At 41.0% G+C, this 27011-nt stretch overlaps 1 protein-coding gene across 4 annotated transcripts; it reads left to right on the top strand.

Annotated features, from left to right (window-relative positions):
* The first annotated feature begins 121 nt into the window (after positions 1-121).
* MORF4L1 (mortality factor 4 like 1) lies at positions 122-26926 on the top strand. 4 transcript variants are annotated; one of them, XM_072870561.1, is made up of 14 exons: positions 122-262; positions 5164-5210; positions 8362-8429; positions 10271-10336; positions 10762-10848; positions 11586-11666; positions 14326-14388; positions 19830-19855; positions 20478-20566; positions 20871-20972; positions 22597-22685; positions 23779-23951; positions 24291-24375; positions 26193-26923. In XM_072870561.1, exons 1-14 carry the CDS (start codon positions 223-225, stop codon positions 26275-26277), a joined length of 1101 nt encoding a protein of 366 aa, XP_072726662.1. In that variant the 5' UTR covers positions 122-222; the 3' UTR covers positions 26278-26923. The 4 variants fall into 4 exon arrangements, with proteins under 4 accessions (XP_072726662.1, XP_072726663.1, XP_072726664.1 ...); XM_072870562.1 differs by lacking the exon at positions 14326-14388 and having other exon boundaries at positions 26193-26926; XM_072870563.1 differs by lacking the exon at positions 10271-10336 and having other exon boundaries at positions 26193-26919.
* Positions 26927-27011: the final 85 nt, after the last annotated feature.

The raw sequence follows: 27011 nt of genomic DNA on the forward strand, positions 1-27011 counted from the left end.
CAGCAACGGGCACCCGAGCTGACACTTCATCCCCCCCGGAATGGGGGGCCTGCATGCGGGGTGCTCCGCCGCAGACTACAAGTCCCAGCATGCCGCGGGGGATGCGGCGGGGCGCAGCGCGCCTGCGCGGCGCGGAGGGGGCCGGGGCCGGCCGCGCATAATGCGGCGGAGGTGGTGAGGCCCCCGCGGGGAGGGGGCGGGAGGAGGGAGAGTCACTTATAAATGGCGCCCAAGCAGGACCCCAAGCCCAAATTCCAGGAGGGTGAGTGCGGGTGGGGGGCGGGTTGGGTGTGTGGGGGGCCGGCGGTGCGGGGAAGGGGGGTCTGAGGTGCGGTGAAAGCTGAGGTGGGGAGGTGAGGCCTGAGGGGAGGCGGAGGGGAGAGGCCTGGTCGGGAGCGGGCGGCGGGGCTGTGGGGTGGGGGGTCCGCTGCGGGTGGGGAGCGAGGGGGAGGTCGGGCCCGGGCGGCAGTGGGGGCACGGGGCCGGCCCCCGGCGGGGTGGCGGTGGGCTCCCGCTGCCTCATCTCCCAGCGGTCGCTGGGAAGGCCGGCTTTAAACCCGCTGCTGCCGTTCGTTCCTCTGACTTTGCGGTGGTGGGTGGGCCAGAAGGAAACAAAGGAAGCGATTTAAAGGGGAAAGAAAAAAAAAATCGCGCTGCTGTTCCTGAGGAGTCGCAGTCCCAGGCGTGGCGAGGCTGCCAGGAGGTGTTCCTGCGGCGGGGACACCTGCAGCGCAAACGGGCCCGGGCGGCCGTGGAGGAGGCTCCTGGCAGGTCAGCTGGCCCTCTTGCAGCGGGGCTGACATGGGGCCGGCCCTTGCTGGAGGCAGCCTCTGCCCTCGGCCAGCTCTCTCCTGTGTAATAAAGCAGAGGATAATTACAGTGCTCCATCTTGCAGTGCTTGTGGCTCTGAGGCAAGCTTTCAGTAAGGCCTTCAGCTAGAGCAGGTCTGGACTCCAGTGTTTATGATCCCTCAGCACAGGGCATTATTTGGTTTTTAGCTTTCACTGCTCGGCCCTAGCAGTGTGAGAATATGTGGGGGAAAAAAAATGAGTTCCCGTAGTCTTTGTCTCTCTTCTTCTTCCTCATCTTTCCTACCGATAAGACATGAGGCTTTCCTACCCCTTGTTATTCTATATATGCTTCATTTTCTTGCAGGCATGGACAGGCATTGGCATTAAAACTGTTGCAATCTCCTAAGTCTGTCAGGATTTTTATTTTCTTGAGTTTGAAACCTGCTTATTATTTATTCTTCCTTGAAAGGGAGCTCAGTTAGGGATCCTCATGCAGGAGGATTCATGGGGGCAGTATCTGGACTACAGCTGGCATTGTGGTGGAATCCATATTTATAACAAAGCACCAGATTTTTTTTTTAGGTGAACAAGGATTAGGATTATGCTTTTTCTGAGGCTTATTTTGCATACATTTTGATTTTTAGATAAAGGTTGTGGTTGATACTAATAGAGGTAAATGAATATGTTAGACAATGGTAAATTAAAACTTACTTCACCCTTTCTTCTCCATCTGTCCCTCAGTTTGGCTTCTAAGCAGGACTTTCCACACAATTGTGATTTATCTTTAAAAGTGCATTTTGCAGAAGAAGGACTGGAAGCTGGCCATTCTAGGTAGCTTAAACAACACTGTAATTGTATGTGCTTTATGGCTGCTTATGTTGGAGCATGTTCAATCGTGCATCAGCATTCCATGCCATGCGTTAATACCATGGTATTATTAACCTGCAGAAATAATCAAGATTTTAATGTATGATTCACATTATAATAATTAATGTGAAATCAAGTGAACTGCAGAAGCTAAAACTTAAGTAGAATTCCAGGCTGAAATTATGTTCCCAGCTGTAGGAATATGAGCAACCTAAACTTAGTACAGAAGTTAAAATTTTTAGGCTTTTTTCCACAATGTAAATGTGATCTCAACTGTAACATTAAAAGGGAGAAAAGTGCTGTGAATAAAGCTTCCTGCAGGCTTAAAAGTTAAGTGCTTTATTATGGCCCTTCACAGCATGACAAATGAAAATTATTTTAATTGTAGATTTTTGAGCTACATGTACATCAAAGAGTGGTAGGTAGACTTGGAAGTTACCCATATCGGCATTTTTCACAAAGCAAAGGGTAAGGAGGAGACTGAAATTATTGTGAAAACCTATGAGAGCTAGGAAAACCTAAATGTCAAGCTGCAAGTACAAGTATACCCCTTGAAATGAAGAGACTGATGTTTTTATGCAGGCATGAGAAATGAGATCAGCATTGGGGCAACTATGAATTAAGAGTTGTAGGTACTTCAGGTGTTCTGCGTCTCGATGCTGGCTGTTTTTAATGCAAATGCAAAAGAGTCTCAGATGTCAGATTCAACTTCCGAGTTGCTCAAGGCAGGTTTGTGGGTTTTTTCTTTCTTCTGCTGATGAGACTTCTGTGTTTTCTGGTCTGTTCTGAAGATGCTGGTTAGCCTCCCACTCTGGTATCGATGGGAAGGCTTCATGGGTGGTTGTATCCTTGATCCACAGATTGAGAACCTCTTGTTTCTATAAATACTCTGCATGTAAAACACTTGAAGGAGTGGGTGGTTGAATTGTGACTTCCAGGAGCTTTTCCTCACATGAAGCTTGTGACGGTGAGGCCAGCAGACGTGCCTGTTCAGAGCCTAACTGATGTTTGAGCAGTACGCGCTGGCCAGGCGCCAGCGTGGCAGCTATCCGTGTGCAATATTCCATGTAGCCTGGCATTCAGAGGTGTTAACAGAGCATGTTCTGATATTTTTCTACCAGTTATTTTGGCTAAAGAGCTGTTCTCCTACAAATACTGCCTTTGGGATAGGGAATAGGTGTGGGTGTTTTGCTGCAGCGGTGGCAGCATGTAGGAGAGATTGGTCTGTAGATTCAGAGGAGAGGCCTTGTGCATGTCTGCAGTAAGCTGGGAAGGAGCAAGAGCCTGTTAGGTTATGAAAACAGAAGAACCCTTTCAGATTCATTTTGTGTTTTTTAAAAATAAATAAAATAATTCTTAGTAACTGTGGACATCTTACCTAGAAAGACCTTGCACAGTAACTGAAATAGAGATGTATCTTTCAGTAGCTCTAGTGAGCACTGTGACGCATGAGGATAATAGTGTAACTTCTGATTGTTAGCTCTGATTATAAAGACACTTTATTTAAAAAAAGTACTGAATGTATCAAAATGGGGACTTCTGTGAGAACCTTTCTAAACCTTTTTCCTTCTTGATACATAAAGGATTTTACAAGTTGAAATACACTTCTGACCTAGTTTTGTCTTCTTAGACTTCACTGTGGATACTTGTTTCAGTTCTATGGAGAGCATGGGATCCTACAGATTGGATAATAATGAAATCTTAAAACATGAGCAGTTCTTGCTAGCCAACATAGCAATGAAATAGTAAATTTATAGTTGCATCTTGTTCAATCAGAGTCTGGATGTGTTAGGTGAAATGTGATAGTAGCTGTGCTGGTTAAAGAGGCCGTTGCTGTATCTGCTTGTCTCCCAGTCTTGGTGGTGAAACGGCGTGTCCGAATCCTCCCTCCTCTGCTTCAGGCAAAATCAGGTGGTTTGCCATCAGCCACCCAACAAACTGTGTAATGGCACTGACCCTGCCAGAAGTGTGTTTTGGGAGTGAGTGCAAGAACTGCTCTGCCCCTCACCAAAAAAAAGATTGAGATGTGAGGACATTCGATTTCTGTTTGCAGAACAAATGTCTGTTTAGAGCCCGTCTGGGTAAAAGTTGCATTAATGTTGAGTTGTGTGCCTGTGGGGTAAAGAGGCAAATAAAGCCAGAATTGAACAGAATTCAGGAGAGTCAAAGTTAATGGTATGATGTGCAACTGACTGTATCTATCACTTGAATACGCAGAAAGCGGTTTTCTGAAGAGTAGAGTAAAATTTACAGCGGAGGGTACTTTTAAACCTATAGCCCATGAACTGGTCCTTCTCCCACCCTAGTTATTTCTGGGCTGCTCACAAGGCAGAAGGCATCCAGAGCTGTGTCACTGGTGGGACAGCCTGCTTCTGTGCACCTCCTTCCCAGCCCAGTCAGGGGACTGAATAAAGACCTGCGTATGTGTACTGTACAGCTGGCACATGGTGACGGTGACAGCTCTCTTCTGTCCTTTATGTCCTGGAAATAGTGGCAAGAACTGGATGTGTGCTATACCCTGGAGTGTATTATGCAGCTTGTCTCTCTGAAAATGTGAGGTACTGCAGCTTTCAAGAAGGAAACATCTGTACTCAGATATCCTGTGTTAAGTACGTTCAAATTCCCACAATGTAACCGTACAATAAAACCTTGCCATTGAGGGGGAAAAAAAAACCAGACTGAAGAACAATCTCTTCCTACTTAAAAACCACAAAGTGAACATTTTTTCTTGCTGTCGCACAAACCTGGCATTCTTCTGTCCCGCAAGTCGGATGGGGAAACAATGTCGGGGTCTCTCTTCCTGACTTAATTGAACTAGAAGTACCAGGTGGTGTACTTCCTGCAGGAAAAGGAGTACTAATAACACTTGCTTTTGTTTGTGTCAGAAGCTTAAGATGCAGAGGTGATATCTCTTATGAGAGCTAATTGCCTGCTCTAAATCAAAATGCAATGTTGTGGAGACTAAAGAATCCTTTACAGCAAGAGTTCTACCTGCTTACTGCTTGAGTGCTTAGGCTGAAGTAGTCAATTTGTATCGAGCCAGTGTGTCTTGGTGTCTGCATCTGAAATTCAAGGCTTTGAAGGAGTTCTCTGTGTCAGCCTTGCAACAGGATGCAAGGGTGTCTAGAATGTGAGTTGGCAGCCGCTGGATGTATGGGCAGGAATGTATGTTTTGGGGCCAATTGTTTGCTGAAGTCACCAGCCGTTCTGCAAAACTCCAGGCAGGCTTGGACAGGGTTTGCATGCAGTTGTCCTTGCATGAGTGCTCTTCAGGGAGGTTCAGGAATCTTTGCTTCATGGCCTAAATAATCGGAGCTCTGATCCTCTTTTGTATGAGAGTAAATTTGCTTCTCAGACACCAGCCTGCTTCTCAAATCAGTATCTGCCTTTGAATTTCTTTCTAGGTTGACACTGGATTCATTCTATGTTGTACTTGATGACATATATTTTACAGAAATGGCACACTGGTGGTGTTCTAAGATGTTTATCTGCAACTTTCTTTCAGGTGAACGAGTGCTTTGTTTTCATGGACCTCTCCTTTATGAAGCAAAGGTATGTGTTGTTGCTTATTGCTGCAGACGGTTTTGACTGTTCCCCAAGAAAATAAGGAATTGTATTAGTTTACCTGCTGTGCCTCACTAGATAGGATTAAGGACTGAAACGAAGGAAAACCTGATAATGAATGAAATTAATTAGCCATAAATTCTGGAGCTCTATATTATAGAAAAATTTCAGGAAACCCGATGGTACTATGCAGCTATTCTGGTAAACTACTAAAGGCTGGGTGGTCGTATATGTTGAACATCTGATACACCCGTGTTCCCAGAACACTGGAAAGCATTTGTGCCGTAGGACCTGCTGCTGGTGCTAATGCATGAGCTAGTGAGTTAGCTGCAGTTTGAGCTTCCTCCGAGGTGTAGGTGGCTGAGTACAATCAGTGGTCTTCAAATGGGACAACACTGCAGAAGATAATGCTGGATTAAAGTGACAAAAGGAAGTGGCATTTTCAGTTTTGGCTTTTGCAATGCATGGTTTCTGAGGTTAAAATTTGTGACTTGGAGGAGTATCCCTACTGCTTCAGCTGCAGGCCTCTGCTGCAACACTTTGAATGATGTGCTTTTCTTGTGGGCCTTAAGCAGATGTCACTGCCATGCCATCTGTTTTACTGAAGGTACAGCTCCTCATTTGACTGCCAGTTTCTACTTCCTCTGAAATTGAAACAAAAGGCTTTTGTAGCTGTGTGGATTAGAAGCCTTGCAGAAATTCTTGGGGCACCTTAAACGGAGATTTAAATCCATTAGTTTTAGTGTCAGTAAACATTAACTGATGGAACAACTTCAGAGAGGTGGTAGTAGGGAGGCAGCTAGAAATACGTGACACCTCTTTTCATGCTATCAGGAAATAGTCATCCTAATGTTAAAATGACATCCAGTGCATTTTCACTTTAGTGATTCTGCTCTGTTCTCTCCCTTGCTCTAGAAGTGGAGGACAAGTTCCTTGTGAATGTATGCTCAGTGTTGTCTTCTGCCAGTGCCTGCCCAGGTGCTAGTATGGAGAGGAGAGTAATCAAGGCTTCTGGTTTTGTGAAAACAAACTTCTGTTAGCAGCAGTCTTAACTCTTTGGTCAATTAAACAACCCAGAGCTGCTACAGGAGTGTGCTTCTCCATGCTATGCTGTGCCCCTCTTCCCCTTTACGCAAGGGTGGAGTGAGCGTTGCAGGAACTGGCTCTGCCAGCTGGGTGCTAGAAGGGACTTCCCGGTTGGCAAGATAGCTTTTGGCTGGCTATTTATATTGAGAGTCTGGATCCTTCTGGGCTCCTGAAATGGCAGAAGGAACTGGGTTTAATTTTACAATGATACTGCGTAGGTACTAATGAATAATAACCTTAGCTTTGTCCTGTTCCTTTGATCTGTTTTTCTTCTGTGGTTTTCAATACATAAGTTATTTCATTCCTGATGACCATATCCATATTCCTGATGACCATGTCCTTGGTGTCCCATAGCAAGATGATCAGAGAAGCACTTGTGTTTGTGTTAGCGTGAAAAATTATGGCAAACAGTAACTGGTTTACATCTCTGTACAGTGCAGATTTAAATGAGATTCGCTTAAGACTCTTCTAACCTCCAGCAGGAAGGAAAATATTTTGGCACAGAAATATATTGGAATCTTCTTTTACTTCATGCTCAGTTCTTATATTCTTCAAAACAAGTAGACACTTCTTAAGCACACAGTCTGTGTTTGGCTGGCTTTAACTTCAGGACTGTCAAAATGAGCCACTGGTGCTGTAGTATATCAAAGAGGATTAGGATATCCTTACTCCTAGTTGCAAGTCTATCTGAGACTGAGTTTAAGTTCCATATGTGGCATTTTTGAGATTAGTACTGGAATATGATGTTCCTCTCTGACAGTTTTTTATAATTGAAGAGGGTGCACCACATTGAGGACACCACCATGGTCTTGAGAAAATGTTGTGTAGCAGAAGGCTCTGCCCTCTCAAATGCTTAGAGGTGACTCAGTTAGCATGGCAAGAAAATAGCAGTTATGACTTCTGCAAGTAATTTTTTACTTCAGTGGCAAAAATCCTTAAAAAGGGACTAAAAGCTAGAGCCAAAGAGGGTGATCCTTCATGTTTTGCAACACCCTCGTTATTTCACTGTTAAAGTGGTACAGTGGCATCTGTATCTCCGTGTATCCAGAACAAGACTTGATGCCTTTCTGGATGAAGTGCCTTATCCAAGCAAAGTTGGTGGATTTAATTTGGTATAGTGAAGAAGTTCAGGGATGTGAGGTGGGTTATGTAGTTTCTGTTCTGGGCTATGTTTTTGCAGGAAGAGGCATGTCTCTGGTTGTGTTTTTCTTTTATATAGATGTGGTAGCTTGAGCTCTTATGTGCCAGACTGCAGGGGTAGGAGGAGGTTGTGTTGTTATCGGGCAGCGTGCGTGGTTGTTCCAGCTGACCTGAACACCTTCCTCTGGATGAGCTGAGGCAGGGTCTTGCAGGCTGACAGTGGGGCTGTGCTAAATTATAAGGCAGTTTGTGGGGGACACTTCTGAATCTGAGTGATATGGTGGAGTGGTTGGAGCAACCTTGCTGTGTATATATTCCCTTTTTAATAGTCTCATCTTAATCTCGGTATATAAGGAAGCTACTGTATTCATAGGCCAGTCTTTTGATGGAAATAACTGTTTTTATTGACCTCATGTATACATTCTTAACCTAGAAAAAGCCCTTACTGCAACTCTTTCCACTGAATATAATGCTCTCTCTGTGGCTGTAGAGATCCGTATTATTTATTTTACTTTTGAAGACTCTTCTACTTCAGCCAGCTTACCTGTCTGTGAGGTAGGGGCCTGCATGTGAACAAGCTCTCTAGTGAATGGCTTTTGGCTAACCTGGGGGTAGTGAAGTGACTGCTTGTTTACTCTTCTGGTCATCCTCAGGGGTTTCTGCTCCTTCTCGTGAAGGAAGGTGTCCCTTTGGATAGCTGAGCAGAGTCGCTTGTTTGCCTAGCCCTTCCAAATCCGTGAATAGGCAGTAACTTGTGTTAGAGAACTTACTTTCTGCTGTGAAATAGCTGCCGGTATTTCAATCGCTTGCATGGAAATCTCTGCATGCTTAAACACTGAAAGCTAAAGAAGCAAAATTCATTCAGATCTCTCTGTTCTCACTGGTAGTGACTGAACTTTCTTTTCTGTTCCAGTGTGTAAAGGTTGCCATAAAGGACAAGCAAGTGAAATACTTTATCCATTACAGTGGTTGGAATAAAAAGTAAGTATTGCATAAAATGAAAGCAGTATTTCATTTTCCTTTACGGGAAAACACAAGCTTTGTCAGTTTGAATGTGAGCTTGATGGACTAGCACTACTGTGTCCCTGTCTTAGGAGATTGTTTCTGAAATTGACCTAAATGGTTTTTATACATAAGCCGATGATTTATAGTAACACAAAGAAAACATTGCCTAACTAACCATTTCCTGCAGAGCTTTGGTTGTATAGACAAACTAGCTTAGGGTGTCAGTAGACTAACGGGAATGCTTTATAGCGTTCTGTTTGTTCAAGTCTGAAAACAGTTACTGTAATTCCTCCCTGGCAGAAGCATCTAGTACAAAAACTTCCTTGTTATGTGTTGGTAGGAGAGGCAACCCCTACTGAGGCAGAGCAAAACTTGCTACTCAAATACACAGTGTACTTTACTTTTATACCACTTTTGGCAGCAAAGTTTGGTAGCCAAGATTTGGAGAAGCATGCCTTACTGAAGGCTGTGTTCAGAATGGGAAAGGCTGTCTATTTTAGTCCTTCGCAGGAGCAGGTTTAGCCTGTATTTCAGTTCTTGCCTCTCATGCTAAGGTAAAGTTAGAGATACTTTTCCCTTCTGCAAAAATGGTAGGATTCTAGGTGAGCGGTTTCTGAAGAATAAAGAAGTCTCCATGAAATAAATGTTCAGCCTATTAAAGGTGAATACTTTCATGAGATTATCGCATTTATGTTCTTGTCTTTTTTCTTTCATTTGAATTCTGTTCTGTCACTAGGTTTGAATTCGGGAAAAGTGGAGTTTTTTTCTTAGCAATTTAAAAGCTTCAGTTCTTCAGACTCCAGAAGTCTTTTAGAGAGCACTTTTTCCTGTTTTGTTTGGTTTTGTTTCATTTCAGTGCTGCAGACTCTAGAGTGAAGACTTAGTCACTAGTATCTTGATCTCACTGACATGATTAAAAGCTGAACTTCATGTTTTAATATGTAGCTTTTTTAAATGCATCCGCACGCCCTCCCTGCCAAATGGGCAGATAAATGTTTTATTGTAAACACCGACAGTTACAGGGAGCATAATTGGTTCTTACGGTGGCTGCTGGATATTAATGAGGCAGCATAAATTTGATACTTCCTCTCCTTGTTTATCTCTGATGAAGGGTGCCATAAGTGATGTCGTGACTCCTGCTTTTCTTGCTTGTGCTGTTTGAGTTTTTTTTGCCTTCACGCTTCCAATTAACTACATTAAAAGTGGCGTTGCTGCAAGATCTAGACAACTGGGGCAATATGACTCCTTAATTTTGTTTTCTATAATTATGGTCCTTTGTTACTTGTTAATTGCTCGACTTCTTAATTTTTTTTTTGCAAATATCAGCAGTTAGGATACCAAAAAAGTTTCTTCATCCTACAGTATGATGTGCCGCACAGTTATATATTACTTCTTTTGAAGGTCTCTTGCAGCTGTACAGGCAGGAGTAAGATAAGTGGCTTCAATATCTGACCAAAGCACTATCCAAAAAACATAGTCTTAGAATGTGTACAGCTGGACATGTGTTTCTCTGTAACTTTTGGATGCTGAGCTAGCCTTGTCTTAACACTCTTGAAGACCTTGTGCTCCTGTAGTAGTATTGGTTTTGACACCTTGATGTTCTAAGACTGGCAGCTACTGCCATGAAATGAAAATGACACAGAACTCCTTATGTAGAGCTTTAACTTGCATACTTTAGAATAACTTGGCCACTTTTAATGTGTTTTATTTGAAATAAATTGTCAGATTGCTCAGATGATCCACTCTTTGTCAAAGTGGAATTCTTGCTCGTAATGGCAATTTCCCCAACACCTGTTCTCTTAAATCGTTCACTTCAGATTCTTCAAATATTCATGCCATCTTGGTTTCCTTCACAGACAGAAATCAGAGCTCTTCTTCTTACAGTAAGATCTTATTGCTGAATTTGTTAACCTATAAAATGTTGGAATAGATAAAGGAAACTTGCTTCATAATATAGTTATGGCTACAGGTGTCCCATAATTTAGTAAGCGTAGAATATTTTTTTTTTCCCCTGAGATACTTCTTTAATTTAAAAGACAGTCCCCTCCCTCCTAAATTGCCCATCCTTCGAGTTTGGGAAACTCTTTGGAAATGGCTGAGGGTTACACTTCCCTAGAAAAATCGTTACAGCTTCAGTCAGTGGGGAATGCGTTTGGTAATTTACACTTTCAGTTGTGCCAGTCCATGACTTGACACAAAAAGCAGAGTTCAGTCTCAAATTCTGTGAAGCTTTTAATTGACTATTGTGTGTAGAATGCAATTATGTAATGTTTTGGAATGATCATTTGATTTTTTAAATTTCTTTCAGCTGGGATGAATGGGTTCCAGAAAGCAGAGTGCTCAAATACGTGGATACCAATTTGCAGAAACAAAAAGAACTTCAAAAGGCCAATCAGTAAGTATTTTTGTGAGAAGTCCTTGTCAGTAAATAACTTTTCTAGTGTCAATCCAACAACTATATATGAAGGGAAGTTAGTGAGTTTAAAAAAAAAAAAAAAGCCTTCAAGAGGTGTTCACACCTTCATTCTTGAGATACTTTGGCTTACAGAGGTGTTCTGATCTTTGTCCTCTAGCAGTTTAGAAAGAGCAAGCTGCTACTTACTTTTAAAATGGTGAATTGAGGTTTTAAGGAAGAGTAGGTTGATGAAACGGAGAGGCAGCCCGACCAACTGCAAATACATCCTGTAACATGGAAATTAGGTGGCTAAAAATGACTCTTGCGCAGTATCCTTAAAATATATTGTTAAGTAGTAAGGATCTCGGACAGCTTCAAGATGCCTACAAATACTTTGATTTTCATGAATGCTAATGTTGTATTTCTTTAATTGAAGCGCTTTTATTGAGAAGTTGTTTTTGTATTTTTCAGAAGCAGTGTGCTGCTTCCATGTGATTTGGAATAACAAGGATGGCGGGAGGGGGAGGAAATGAGTGTTCATACTGCTAAGTGTTGTATGAAGAAGCCTAAGTCGTCTTGATAAGGAGTTGAATTTGTTCCTGCTCATGACACACACTGATTCGCAGAGCCTTTTACTAGACATTGTCTAAATATTTTGCATAACCTGGTCTGCTTTGAGGGAAAACAAGCTTCTTTTTCCATTAAAGTTCTTATTTACAAATTTACTCTTTTTAAAGGGAACAATATGCAGAGGGGAAGATGAGAGGTGCTGCTCCGGGCAAGAAGACTTCTGGTCTGCAGCAGAAAAATGTTGAAGTGTAAGAAGCTTTTTATTCAAAAAACCCCCCAAAAACCACCACCCCACCCCCCCAACAAAACAACCCACACCCAAGACCCCACCCAAAAAACCTCCCAAACTTTTGCTTGTCAGTTTTACTATTGATCTTTAGTATTTTTCTTAGAATGGTTCTGCAGGCTAAACTACATTACTTCTGACACAACCCGTGCAAAAGTTGTGTTTCACTTTTGTGATGTTAAAAAGGCCTTTGAAGTATTTTATTAAAACTGCCTTAGATTGTGCAGTGTTTCATGCTGAATCAAGGTACTGAGTAGACACTAACACTCTGTACTTTTTTGTACTCTATTCCTCTTAAGTTAGTGAACTGACACTCAAAAAGTGGTGAGTCCTCCTAAGACTAGTGTATCTCAGTGAAATCGGTTTCTATATAGAATTTTACAGTTCTTCCAAGCTGTGCAAGCACTTTTGAATAAAATCTTTAAAATGCCTTGCCTTCTTACTGTACAATTGTTAAAACTGTATTTAAGGAGTCTTTGTTTTGCTGTTTTTGACAAAACTAAACCCATATGCTATTAAAAATGGTTTTGCATCTTAAGAGACCAGAAGCAAGCTCAGACATTTATCAGAAAAAATAATTTCAGGATGTAACTGTCAGATTTCTTTCATTTCCATCCTTTTTGTTTTTCAGAATAGGCTTGTATGGTGTTATGTTTAGATTCTCATACAGTCAGTATAGCTCTACTGCTTCACTCATGTGCCATGAAACTCTTCTGTTTGGGGTAGTACTTCACTTAATTATGAAGGTGGTCATTACTAATGTGATGTTTTGAACTCCGAACTTCATTTATGATTCTGGTCTTCATGAGGAAGCTGCTGAAATGACATCAATTCCTAAGAAGAGCATTTGGCAGCAGCCTCAGATTTCATGTCTCATTTATGGGCAACTTTATGTTATGAAATATGTATCATTGATTTGAGCAGTGCAGCAGTAGTGGGTACAGTTTTGGTTTGGTTTTTTTTTTGCTCTAGATCCTGAATGCAGATTTCACTTTGGGATTAGTCAAAGCCTAGCCAAGGCTGTGAATTGGCTCTTGGTCTCTGGAATGGGGAGTCCGATGGATCTGGCCATAACGCTGCATGCATGCTCCCTTGTGGTCTGTTGCTGTAGATTCGGAGGTGCTTTAACACCACTGGTTTGGTGTGCTCTGTCAGCTCAGGACGGACCTCTGACAGGGACCTAGTCACCTGTTTGTCTTCATTTGGGGGTGAAAAAAAACCCAACCCAAACGGCTGTTTAGACAGTTCCTAATGAATGTCATTAAAATATAATTAAAACAGATCTAAATTATGGCCATTACTAATTCGGCTGCTTAAGGGGTTGTTGCACCTGAGTCTTCTCACATTTTAGTCAGCGGGGGTAGAATTAATTTCATGTGTAACTTTGACACAGGTAGTGATGACTCAATTGTAAATGTCTACGATTTGCATTATAGGGAACATCTCGATAGTAACTTCAGGATTAGGTTCCCCATACTGTCGGCTTTAGTCATCTTGGTAGTTCAGACTGATTGCAGTGGGATGAGTTGTTCTCTCTGGCTGAGTAAATGCTAAATGTTAACCTGTGCTTGAAATCAAAGTTGGCTTCATCCTCTCAACCACACCTAATAATGTTGCATCCAAGGGAGACCCACACAGCAAAAATGACTTCATCTTAAGTCTCTATGTAAGTCTAAAGCCTGAAAGCATGTTACCAGGTCTGTCTTTACTCTCTGGTTGAAACCAGTTGGGGAAAGGGAGTGGCTTTGCTTTTTGCTGTCATCACTATCCAAAGCATGGGTGGTTGTTTCCAGCATAGCAAAACTGACAATAAGCTAATTCTCTGAAACTTCTGTTTCATGTTGATTGGAAAAATTAATTCCTTGATGGTGGATTTTCAGAGCTGTAAAGGGGAAGAAGGAAAACTATTGTCATTAGAACAGCAGTCTTGCGTGATGAAAGTTATTTATAATAGGGTCCCATATGCTTGTTGCACTGATCTTGCTCCTAGTCTCTAGTCATTACCAGCATCCAATGCATCCTTCTAAATTAGACCTGTGCTTCTTTCAACAAAGTCTCCCTATTTTTCTTCCCTATTTGGAGGCTGAGGGAGAAGAAATACTTTGACTTACCCTAGCAGTGATGCAGGGTTGTGATACTGATTTATTATTGACCAAACTACTGCTGCTCAGATCCTGCTTACAGCTAAAGGCAAGATGGCTTCTGAAAAATCTCAGAATACAGTTCCAAAATAAAACTTCTGGATTGTTCTCTTGCTGTAAATCTAAGGTCATTGCAGATACACAAAGTACTGATGGCGGGGAGGGGGAGAAACTGATCATGCAACTATTCTAAAAGGGTAACACTGTCAACCTATTTGGGCCTCAAAATTTACCTTTTGTAGCATTCTTGGAGGATTGAACAGAGGGAAAGGTAACTTATATTTTGAAACTTATTCTTCAGATAGCCAAACAATAATGGAAAGGAAATAGCAATCTAAGCACAACTTATCCTCCAGGAATGTTCAGTAAGACTATAATATGCTGCTAAAAAGGTAAATTTTTGAATCTTAAATAGATTCTCTTTAAGGCTAAACACTAGGTCTGACATTCTTTCCTTAACTCAACCCCCATTGTGCCTAGATTTTTCAGACGAGATGGAGCGCATACTGTTTGCTGTTTGGAGACCCCTACAATATCGACGCGGTGAGTTAAGGATGGATTGTCAAACCAGGATTTTCATCCTGAAATCCAGATCTCCTTGCTTTTGTAGATTTCTTTGAGAGACTCTTAAAGTCCTCAGTTGTAATAATGTAAGCTTTGGTAGCAATTCGGTTAAGCATTATAAGTACTGCAGTATATCGTTTTGGGTTTTTTTAAGCCAATATGGACTACCAGTTTTTAGTTTCTCCAAAATGTATACCTTTTCGGTTGGGATAGGGTACAATATGAGTAGTCAAATGCATTCAGTGTGTCCACTCTTTAAAAAGAAGTGGAAGACAACTGACTTCAGATTTTTCAAACTGGATAGTTCTAGAAGGTTACAGTTGGTCTGCATGCTTACTGTAGCCTGGAGTTCTGCTTCCATGGAAATCAGTAACAAACTGCACTGTCTTCTGTAAGTCTTGGGAGCGATGCTGCTACGATAGATGGCGTTAGAAATGTGAGGTTTGAACCTGCTCCTTAATGTGCTATGTTTTTATTGTTGGCTTGAGTCTGTTCAGAATAACTGTTTCTATAAACTGCAACAACTGGTTCAAAAAGCTTTTGAGGCTATTTGTAAGCAATATTTGATAAAATAGAAATACGCATGAAATGCAGGTTGTATACACTTGTTTTTAAAATAATTAATCCTCTTATCATAACTAGAAACTATCATAGAAAAAAAAGTGTATGGTTATAGCAGGTTGCCAAAAATTAAATACAACACTACAGAAACTGGCTTCTCCAGACTGTTTTATATGTAGCTCTGCTGAATTCCAGCTTCTAAGAGTGTGCTACCTTTGCTGGGCCTAATATGATTAACTTGGAAAAAAAATCAGTAAACAATCAGAGTTAACGAGTGCTTGGAAAATAAGGGCACCTGAGAGTGGTCTGGAGGGAAGATATGGCACTGAATAACAAATTTGAGAATGGCATCTCTTTAAATGATACATGCAAGCAGTCTCATCAGAGATGCTCTCAAAACAGTATCTCAACTTGGGAGTTGTTTTTTCTTCTAATAGAAGTCTTGGTCTTAATCGGAACATATTACTCAAAAGCATATGCTCCTGCTGCATGTCTCTTGTGGCATCCTCCTCTGTTTGGCACAGCTAGTACCTCTCTCACAAGCTACTTCAAGTCCTCTAAATGTCAGGCAGCATGTGAACACTGCCTACATGCCAGTTGTCTAGGGCTGTAACAATACTGGAATGGCTACACCGGCTCAGGCCGGAGATTTTCTTAACCTCTTCTGCTGTCTGATGGTCACCAGTAACATGTGCTCAGGGATAATCAAGTAAGTCAAGCCTAGAATGCTGTTCTCCCCCAAATACCCTTTTTGCTTCTAGCAGTCTCTAACTAAGGGACTTTAGAGCTGTATCCACATGATGGGTTTAATAACCCTTTGTAGGACCGTCTTATATTTATCTAAACTTCTGAACCATTTGGACTTCTGGCATCCCTGTCATCTTGCAGCAGCATGTTCTTATTTTAATTCAGGACTGTGTTGAAGAGGGGAGGAAAGAGGATGATGACTCCTGTATTTTTAACATCTGCTCCTTTTGGTTTTTTGGTCTTTTCTATCTGTCTTGAGGAAAGATTGATCAGTTCAAGCTTCACCTTCTATCACCAGTGATACCTCTACCACATTTCCCCTCTTCCTGTCCAGTTGCCAGCTTGAGAAAGCCCTTGCCTGCCTGGTTACTCCTGGTACAGAAGCTGTTGTATGCTACCCAATATTCTTTGCTCTCTTTACCTCTTCTGGTTTTATTATGTGCCTTCTAAGGTCAGGTTGCCTGACCAGGCACAGGAGACATACGTGTATATAATCTGGACCTTGGGTTTTAGTCTTTTGCTAATAATGTTCGATGGTTTAATTGAATTTTGATAGGAATGCTGCTTCTCACAGCTAAGTTAGTGACCAAGCTGCTTGAGCAATAGTGGCTGATTTCATTCTTCTTTCCAACATACTTATTCTTCACACTTGAATCTTTTAATTTATTTTTTTTATTTCTAGTCGCCTTGAATTAGAGTCTTTTTGATTTCATATAGCTTAGTTACAGCTGTTGTTTTATCAGTACACTGGCACCTAATCTCCTTTTCCTGGCATTTACAAATGTGTTGAACTGAAATGCCTGAGACCAAGTGGTAGCTACCTTCATTCTCTGCTGCTCGTATCTTAACCAGCTATCGTAGGGAGGTTCTGACAGACCTCCAAGTCCCTTTAAAAAGCATGTGGATTTTGTGGCCAATAACAAGTATTTTACTTCCCCAACACTTTTATCTACCTGGTCATGGACTCTTAACTGTTGTGGAGTAAGTAAACCTTCCAAAGTCTTGGTGTTTTCCTGGTGTCAGTTGTCTGTGTTGAATTCTATTTTTTAAGCTATTTTTATTTTCTACTGACAGTTTTCTAGACATGTCCCAGAAGACACTCCAGTTTAGAGCTCTGAGCATTAACACCAACTCTTTTGTGCAAAGAGTGCTGGCTTCTTGAGGTGGTACCCAAGGTTCTGTGGCAGATACTTGATTATCTTTCTTCTGATGAGTGTGTGTGGAAAGGTGAAGTGCAGTCTTTCAGTATGTTGTCTTCTATGGCATCCTCTTTAGTCTTGCCATTTGATGGTGAACACAGTCCTGTTTTGGATACCGAGGTCAGGGTTCAGCATTATGCTCTTGTGGCATGGACTGCTTATTTTCCTTCTGAGTCTGTCACCTTTGATATGTAGCATTGCATTGCTGTGAGCTGTTCTGTAAGCTGTAATACTGTTTGTTTTCTACTGGTTATCTTGTTTCTACACAATTTCAGATGGTTATGTCAGTAGTTCGTTTATTTTTGACTTTCTAATTCAGTCTCACATTTTGATCCTCACTACTTGAATATTCTTGTTATAGCTGTGTGTTCTTGTTCTGCTCAAATAAAACCCTGCAATGGGGGCTGGCTTAGCTTCTTACCAGAACTGCTTGCTGGCCCTGCTTGTTTGAGGAGGTAATGTCTGACCACAGTGGGATGCATCCCTTAAGTTTGAACTGTGAGATCTTTAGCACCTTGCAGCTCTGTTCAGTCTTTTAATTAAACTCTTTTCATGGAAGCTTCCTTGAAAATTCCATGCTGCTTTTTAGTTTTCTTGTCAGTTTTCGGTGAAAAATGCTGGTCAATAGAGAGTTAGTGGTCAATAGGTGAGAAATGTGGTCAATAGAGAAATGCTGGTCAATAGGTGAATGAAGAATAGCAGCTGGGCCATACTTGCTGTATAAAGAGAAATCAATGAAAGTTTTAATACTGCTTCTATACAGCAGTTCAGGGCTTGCTGTTCATAGTGTAGTTGTGAAGTGGCACTAAAGGATGGGTTTTAATCTATCCTGATACGTTTCATCTTTTTGAGTCACTTCAGGACTTGCATTCCCTTTGTCCTTGCAGGAAGGCATTATCTGCCATCGTGGGGAACGTGCATGGTGTTCTTCAGCTGTATGTCTCAAAATGAGAGTCTGCTTGGTCTGATTAATGGAATCTAGCTGTCTATGATGTGCTGCTCATCTCGGGCTACAACTTCTGTCAGTAGGGCTGTCTATAACCTCTGTGATACAGATGCTGCATCTTTCTCCTGGATGCCGAGTGCACTGCATGCTTCAGTTACTGTACGCTACCACAGCACTTCACCTTGCACAGCTGCCTTCACCTGGTGAAGAGTATTATTCCAGACAGTCTGCTGTACAGGCTATCAAAAATCTGCCAAATACTAATGTTTTGTCTCTAACCTTAGCTCTTTCTCTTTGTTCCCTAACTCAGATTTGCCTTTTAGACTTTGCAAACAGATGGCTGCTTTGACTTGAAGCAGAGGCTTGAAATATAAGGAATCGGGAAATATAAGGAATGAGGTGGGAGAGCACAAGCAACTGCCTAGAATGGTTTAAGCTAGACTTTGTGCTTCAGTAACATAGATGTGGTTTAATGTCTTAATTGCGGTAGTTCTTTAAGTACTTTTTATTACCTGTCTCTTCCAGTTTTTTAAGACTCTGCATCTAGACTAATGCTTAACATTATTTTTATCTTGTGATTTTAATTCTGGAAAGAACTCCCTGTTCCTCCTTGTTTACTCTAGGTTTGGAAGAAAAGACTTTCTCTTCAATACACAAGCCCGTTATCAGTGACTTAACTTGGCAATTGTTCCTTCTTCCTGGAGAGAGATGATCTTTATTCTGCCCACAGTTTAAGCCTAATGCTTGTTTGACTTGAAGCTTGAAAAAAGCCTTACTCTTCCTATCTTCAGACTTTCCTAGAAACTCTGCCTACTTCCTGACCCAGATAAACCCAGTTCAAAGCCTGAATGCAAGAGTCACTTGAGATAGTGGTGAATTTCCAAGGAAGTAAGCTTGTACTGGTAAAGAGTTTTGTCCACACAATCTGCAGTTTTTTGAGAGGTTTAACTGGACTCCTATTAATAGTGAGCAAATTGAAACATGACTAGTGCTACTCTTAATTGACATTTTCTGAAAATGGTTAGTAAATACACAAAGTTTAGATAGTAACAAAAATACCTGTTAGGACAGTTTAATTTTGTCATTGATACTCTTGACCTATCTGCATATTTACATGCCATGTGCATTGTATTTCAGGTGTCTTTAAAATTTTTGGAAGTACAGCTTTTAATTTGGAATAAAAATAAGGGCTAAGGCTAGAGGCTTTAGAGGAGTGTGAAGCGTGTAAATTAGAAACAGTTAAGTGTTGAGAGAAGCGTTTGGAAGAAGCTAAATATTAGGGACAAGGCTATTTACTACTGTTCAAAGTGTTTCTAGTAAGTGGCAAGTGTAATTGTGATCTCCCCTAAAAATTGATGATGGAATTGTAGGCAGTCCATGCAGCTTCATGCATATAATTCTGATAGTGCTATTCAAACTTCCCTCTACTGCTGTAGTGGTAAAACTGTGTGGTGTGTTTTCCCATACTTTACTGGAAGTTAATTCAGTTGACTGAGATTTATCTGATAATTCGCAGCACTTCTGTTTCCTTGTCCCATATTCTGTCTCTAAGTGATCCCTGAAATACAGAAATAAACCACCTACAAATCTAGCATAGTTTTCCAAGAGCACTTGGGAGGTATGAAACATCTGTAGATGTTACTTGTGTAAGTGTCAGTCAGTACTGTTTTTAAATACTCATGTGTTCTTGGCATGCCTTCTGGGGTTTTGTAGGTTTAAGTTAGTGATTCCCCCCCAAAATGGTGAATTTGGGGGGGGAATCTGTTAAATGAAAAATCTTGTAGTATCATAACTGTGATGCTAAATCTCATCTGACACTTCTTTCGTGTGCTTTTATCGAAATTCTCCATAGGCCATGGAGTATTTGCTCGTTGTTCTGAACTTAGTGGCCAGTTTTTCTGGCTTTCTACTTTCGATTCTTTAAGTATCACTATCTTTGTTTGCAATAATTTGTGTTCTTCTTGCAGGAAAACAAAAAAGAACAAACAGAAAAGTAAGTATGTCTTTATTTTGTATATAAGTGGATATCCTTAGTGAAGGATTCTTAGCTGGAATAAGACCTGAAATCTGCCTCAGCTAAGTTCACTCACTATCACCTTGTGTTCCTCTTGGACTTCGGATGTCTCTTCCTCTTGGTCAGGGGAATGCATACTTTTCTGGTTCGTACACAAACTACTTGTTTCAGTCTCTCAAGACTTTGACCTCTTGCAAATTAAAAGCAAAGTGATATTTCCAGAGCCGTTGAAATAATTTAATAAGTCAAACTTGTGTTTTGTTATTGAGATGGAGATGTGACATATCTGCAAAGCTGAGTTGCGGGTTCCAAAAATTCTTCCGAAGGATGTTACAGATACTGACATACTGGTTTGTTTTTAATGCAGAAACTGCCATCTTCAGATAAGTGGAAATATAGCAGTTTAAACTGTCACAAATATGTGGGACTTCCAGAATACAAGTAATACTTAAAACAAAAAAACAAGTGAAAAGGTGACTTGAGAGAAATCTGGGTCTTACTTTTAAATCCTTCTTCTAAATTTCTTTTTTACTGGTATTTCTTACTGACTTATCAGATTTCTTAAGTAGCGTAATGTCTTTTTGTTTTTTTTCCTGTACAGCTCCAGGAATTGGAGAAGGGAGCAGTACCAGTGAGACTCCTCAGCCTCCTAGGAAGAAGAGGGCTCGAGTAGATCCAACGGTTGAAAGTGTATGTTTTTTTCATTCTCACAGGATTTTTGATAGAAAACAGGAAGGTTGCTTTGCTCAGAAATACAGACAGCAATATTTTGTCCTGCAGTATGGCAGTGTGAAACGTTACAGCTTGCAAAACTAAGGTTCCCAAGTGGCCTTGAAAAAAATAAGCTATTTCCTTGTTCCCTGTGGAGCCTACAGGAATTACTGTAGTAATTCCTCAGTCCAGTGGTGTATTTCAGTTGTGAAAATAAGGAATATGGGTGACTCTTAGCTGGGACAGTTATCTGAAAGGAATTGGTCTGCCTTCACTTTTTTAGGAAGAAACATTTATGAACAGAGTTGAAGTGAAGGTGAAAATCCCAGAAGAGCTGAAACCATGGCTGGTAGATGACTGGGACTTGATCACCAGGCAAAAGCAGGTAATTTGTCAAAAGAACAATCTGGCCATGTATAGGCGAGGACACTAAAACTAGAATTTCCTATCCTCTTCAAGTGCGGTGTAGTGAAATCTCTTGTGGGGTTTGACAGCAGCCTGATGGCTTACTTGACAGTTCTCATTTTGGTTGGATTTTAACCAAAGGTCACCTGTGAGCAGGACTGTGGCTCAGCAGAGTTGCATGTAAATTAGCCTTGGTCTAATCAAGCATAAGCTAGTAAGGCAACTAATTTTAAAAACTTACTTAAGCTTTAAGTGTGGTGTTAACTCTATGCATGTTTGGCCTGCTGGTATGCTTTGAGCAGGTTACTTAGTTGGTAGAGGATTGGTCTGTAGGAATATCATGTGTGATGCAGGTTTTACCTCAGCTCCTTCCTGCCTTGTTGATGTGTCACTCGCTGCCAAGTTCTGGGAGTATATTAAGTTGTTCTACGGCTCTGACAGAAAGCTGTCGCTTAGGGTAGCGATTCTTAACTTCTGCCAGGCTGGATCCATATAAAGCTTCCTGCTACAGTAAATTAAACTTTGCTTTCCATTTTAAAAGTGTAAAACATTTTCACAAACTTAAAAACATGTTAATGGATCACAACTCGTTTCTTGTGTGAAACTGCTTACTAGAATCAGCAAGAAGCATAGAAAATAATATTGTTGTTTGGTAGGTTGCAATTGCATGCTGTAACTTACTGCTGCTTCGAGGTACTGTCTCTGTTCTTGCAATCCCAGACACGTAAAAATCTTGTTCAAGTCCTACGCAGATAAGACTGACTCTTCTTGGGGAATACAAATCTTAGACTTGCATCAGCAATAAAGGTGCTTAAGCACTACTATGTGTTACACTGACCCAGTTCTGGAGAATTAAGTTTTTGTTTTTTTTTCCCCTGAATGTCTTCAAACTGTAGTGCTCTTGTGAAAGGCAACAGATAAGTGAACTGGGACTCATGCCTCAAAAAAACCCCAACCCCCAAGTGCGTGAATTCGCTGTACTACTGAGCCTTGCCACATACAACTGAACTAGTGTCTGTGGGTACAGATGGTCTGTGTATGGTATTAAAGATGGAAGTTAATCCTGGGTGAATCATGGCTGGGAATATTTGTCTTCAATTCTGTAAGCTCTGGTGTAGCTCTAATACTCTTCAGGCTGTGCAGGCAGTGAAACTTCCCAGCAGGAGCTTGGCAGGCTTATTTGCTTCACAGCAATATTAGTGCCAGGTGCTGAACTGTGGATAAAAGAGGACCAGCAGACAGAAGAACAGGCAAAACGGTCACCGGTGCTTTTGTAACTGCTGTGTGGCCTGGTGTGGGCAGGTCTGTAGGGGCATGTGTGTGCTTTGCTGCGTACCTCTGACTCTTGGGGTGACTTTAGCTGTTCATCATCAGGTTGCGGTTGAGCAGCACAAATGTTAAATGGAAACATGGATGTAGTCGCTGCTATGGGGGTTTTTTTGGTGTGCACAACTAAAACAGTTGGGCGTTCCTTTAATAACACTTAACATCTTAACCTGTTAATTTTATTCTAGAAATGTATCTTGATTTAAATTTAGCATGCAGATAGAAATGTCTGCGTAAATTAGACAACTTGTATTTGTTTGGTTTTGCTTCTTGTGTAGCTCTTCTATCTTCCTGCCAAGAAGAACGTTGACTCCATTTTAGAGGATTATGCAAACTACAAAAAATCACGAGGAAATACTGATAACAAGTAAGTAGTGGTCATTTCAAACCTGAAATACCTCTTTTGCTGTTGTTGTTGGACTTGTATTTCATGGAAAACTTAGTGAGGTGGTTAAACATGTCCCAGCCCTATCTCCAGCTTCATGTTTCAAACCAAGGTGATTGAGGAGTTTAGATATCTTTGAGGAGGTAATTCAAGAATGCGGTTCTGCTTTCTGGATATTATTTCTGCTTCCCCTGCTTTCCCTAAGCCTTTTCCTAAAGGAAGCTGATATAAGCCAAGTGACTAGTTCTCCACCCCTTCGTTCTAGCTCAGGCTTCCTACATTGGGTGAATAAATTCAGTGGCACTTGCTACGTATGAGCTGAACAAACTATCAAAAAAGCTGCCTAGCAGATGAGGAGAGCGTTACTGTGTGGGTGGACTCCCTCATGGAGGTAGAGGGGTGGGGGACAGGGAGGTAGACGATGACTTTTAAAAGAATCAGATGGGCAGAGCTAATTACCTCGAGGTGATAGCTTTGAAGATTCTGATTTGTAATTACCCCAGCAGTCCAGCCCTGACAACAAACAAGGTGTGTTTATTCTTGAACAAAGCTTTCCTGTTTTAAAGGAAGAGAAATTAGAAATGTGAAGTTATTTTCTTCTGTTCCAGAGGAAGCATATTATTGACTTGTCAGGGTGTTTTAACATTCTTTTATGTAATTGTCCTAATGTCTGTTCTAAATTTGTTTGCAGGGTGGAGTGAGGGTTGTACTTCTCAGATTTGCAGTGTCACTGTTAAAGCCTACACAGTTATTCCATTAGTTGTGAAGTCGGAGGCCTGGAGGAGTATGGCATTGAGAGGCCTAAACAGAAAGGGTCACTGGCCTAAAATGTTGGGTTCAGAACAGTCCATTTTGAGTCCAAATACTGAGTTCAGAACAGTCCATTTTTAAAGGAGGTCTTGAAATGCATCACTCCCTGCAGCTGTATGTTTTAAGGCCTCCTGACAAATTTCCTTGAAAAACCCGAAGGCTTGTAAAAGATCTTCACGATGTTGATGGACTCACCAAGCCAACTCTTGTCTTGTGTCCATCCAGTCACTTGAACAAGACTTGCGGTGTTTTCTCTGTTTCCCAGGGAGTATGCAGTCAATGAAGTTGTGGCTGGAATTAAAGAATACTTCAATGTCATGCTGGGAACTCAACTACTGTACAAGTTTGAGAGGCCCCAATATGCTGAAATTTTAGCAGATCACCCAGATGCTCCCATGTCTCAAGTCTACGGTGCCCCACACCTGCTGAGGTTATTCGGTGAGTATGACCTCCAGAGATTGAAGAGCAGCAGTTAGAAGTGCTCAAACGCTTCCTTTTCCTATCTTGAGTGTCAGTGGGTGTGACCTGCAGAAATTTGACAAGCAGCTATGAAACACATTGTTTCATTCTTTCCTTATGCCATGTACCTAAAATGTTCAGAGCCACTCAAGGATGTAGAATGGAAAAGGATTTTCAACAGCCCAGGTATTTTAGGTGGGCTTTCTATATTGAAATAGATTCCTGGGCTGCTTTTATATGCTACTGTAAGGTTTTAGACTGCACTGAAATATTGTTAAAGTTGTTTATAACTAACAAGTGTTACTTCTTTTGAAACAGTGCGAATTGGAGCTATGCTTGCTTACACTCCTCTTGATGAGAAGAGTCTGGCTTTGCTGTTAAACTATTTGCATGACTTCTTAAAGTAAGTACTTTTAAAGTCTTCCAGCAAGAAAGAAAAAGTTAAGTAAGCACAGGCTGTTGTAATGTGGCCTATTTTCTGTGAACAATTGTTATATAACATATAAATTATCTTGGGCTTGTGCATGGTATGTTTGCCAAAGACTGCAGTGAAGCTTTCTCAGACTCTGCTGTCTAGTAACATGAGTAAGACTGGTTTTAACTGCTCTCCAGTTATACTGAGGTTCTTGCTAGTTAAACGTGTGTTTACGTATCTATTAGTCTGCATTTTTAAACTGTCCAAGTCTGCTACTTGTTTCAAAATAAATGTTGAAGCATTTATTTGTAGTTGCTATAAAAAGCCGATGACAATTACAGCAAACTGTTAAATTGCACAACAGTTACTCAACAACAAATGTTAAGAACTGATGAACCTTACTAATGTTATTTCTGGGATAAACTGTCATTGTAGCTTTAGTGCACTGCACTACGCTGTGGTGCTGTAGACATATTTAGGATGAAAACCTCATCCTAAATAATAATACAAGACTTCAATGCGAAATGTTTCTTAAAAAAAAAAAATTGGACTTTTGATTTCAGACGGGCAATAAACTACTTCCTCACTGCTATAAGGAACTAGAGTCACTTGTTGCTTAGTTCACCTGGAAATGTTTCCTGAAAGTGAGATTCTAAAACAGAATTAAACTTCAGTTTAGTGTCTGAGGTGTCCTACCTGTATTCCCCCTATGTATGTCTGAGCGTGACTTCAGCAGCTTCCATGCATCTGAACTGCACCAGAGGAGCTTAGTATGATGCTTCTGCAATTTATTTATACGTATAGGTAGGAACGGGTGTGTGGTACAAAACTGTATGCGAGCTGGCAGCGTCGGTGCAGCTCTTTGCTTTTGCTGTACTGGCAGATTTTATTGGTCAAGTTGACTAAAGCCGTAAACTTCCATTTGTGGTTATGTCATGGAGAAGAGAAGTGTTCTGTGTGTTTTCATACAAGGCTTTAGTGGTCTGCTGATGGTGTTTGGAAATCCTGATTTGTAAATAGTTAGGGTAACAAGGCATTAAGCTGTTTTGCCAGTGAATGCCAACTTTGACCTCTGTGTGACTGGGTAAGCTGTTGGGAGTTGAAAGAAAACCCTCAGCAAATCCAGGACAGCTCTGCAGTAGAACTAGAAATGGATCAGCCTGACCTCCAGGGCAAACTTGCCTTGGAATAGTCCTAAAGTCTTGAGCAGATCATAGTCTTTTGGGTAAGTCTGAAGTAAATGCACGTGCTAAAGAGCTTTCAGCTGTAAAGATAGAAGTGTGAAGCCAGTGCATTGACCAGAAATCCCTGAATCCGTTCGATGAGAAGTAATGGTCTGTAATGCTTATCTTCTGCTATTGCACGTAGGTGACCATTGCTCGTTCTGCTCTAGCCGTCATTTATTTGGCCGTTTAAGTTCCATATTTGTGCAGACAGAACTTCATGGTGTCCTACTCTTTGTCCCTGCCCCTTTGAGTATGATCAGTAGTAAATCAATTCTTGGTGCAGCAGCTGACTGAACCTCAAATGTCAGCGGCTTCATCCCGTTAATCTTAGCCTCCCTGTGCTCACTTGGAGGCAGAGTTGCTTGACAACTGGTTTGGAATTGATTTTTTTTTTTGGCGCGAGCTGTCAAATCTTTAATTGCTTTACACAGCTGACTTTTTAGGAGATACATGTTAGATTTGTACTCTTGAAATCATGTTTTATGGTCTCGGCAAACACCTAAGGATTCACTCATGTGAGGCTAAACAACGGAGGCTTTAGGCAAGAAAGTAATTTAATCTTTTCATTATCTTTCATAGGTATTTAGCAAAGAATTCCTCCGCATTGTTTAGTGCCAGTGACTATGAAGTAGCCCCTCCTGAGTATCATCGGAAAGCAGTATAATATGGTGCTAATTTGAAGTGATAATTGGATCCTTGTAATACTGTCCACTTCTACGTCTTGTTCTTCACCTTCCTATTGCACATGTCTCTATTGCACAAATTATGTAAACAGAAAGTGAATAAAGCTGTGTGTTTCGAATGGAACTGGCATTTGTAAGTTCTGAAGATTTTTCTTGTCCTGAAATGGAAGCTTGGAGTTTAACAGGAACTCTTTGGTGTTTCTGGCTTGCTACTGTTGTTTGCATCAATGGAATGTAAAAAGAATGCATTATGATCGTTCATTGCATGAACTCTTCAGTGCTCGTGGGTCTGTTCTGACATTAAGACTTGCTTCACTAATCCGCTTTATTGCGTAGTAATGGCAAACCCAGACTCTCAGACCCGTGAGGGTTGTGATCACCTAGTGTTGGTGCTATGGATTAGTCTGACTTTCAAACCCATTTACTTTCTTGGTGTTGGAAGTAAAATGTTTGGTCCATCAATGTATGCTTTTATTTAGATAGTGGAAGGACTGTGACTTTTTTTATATTCTAACAATAGGAAAATGCGTTATCATATCATAGTGTCTTGGAAACGTTGGTCTTTCACAGAGCTGTTTTACAAGTCTTCAAATAAACTTTTTTTAATTTCAAGTGTTGTTTCCAATATTTGTATTTGCATCAGTCACTACCTTATGACAGTGTCCTGTCAAGCGTGATCTGAGTGTATTAAGTGTAGTATAAAGTTCTGCAATAT

The sequence above is a fragment of the Ciconia boyciana genome, chromosome 8 (assembly GCF_034638445.1).
Source record: "Ciconia boyciana chromosome 8, ASM3463844v1, whole genome shotgun sequence".
Taxonomy (NCBI): Eukaryota; Metazoa; Chordata; class Aves; order Ciconiiformes; family Ciconiidae; genus Ciconia; species Ciconia boyciana.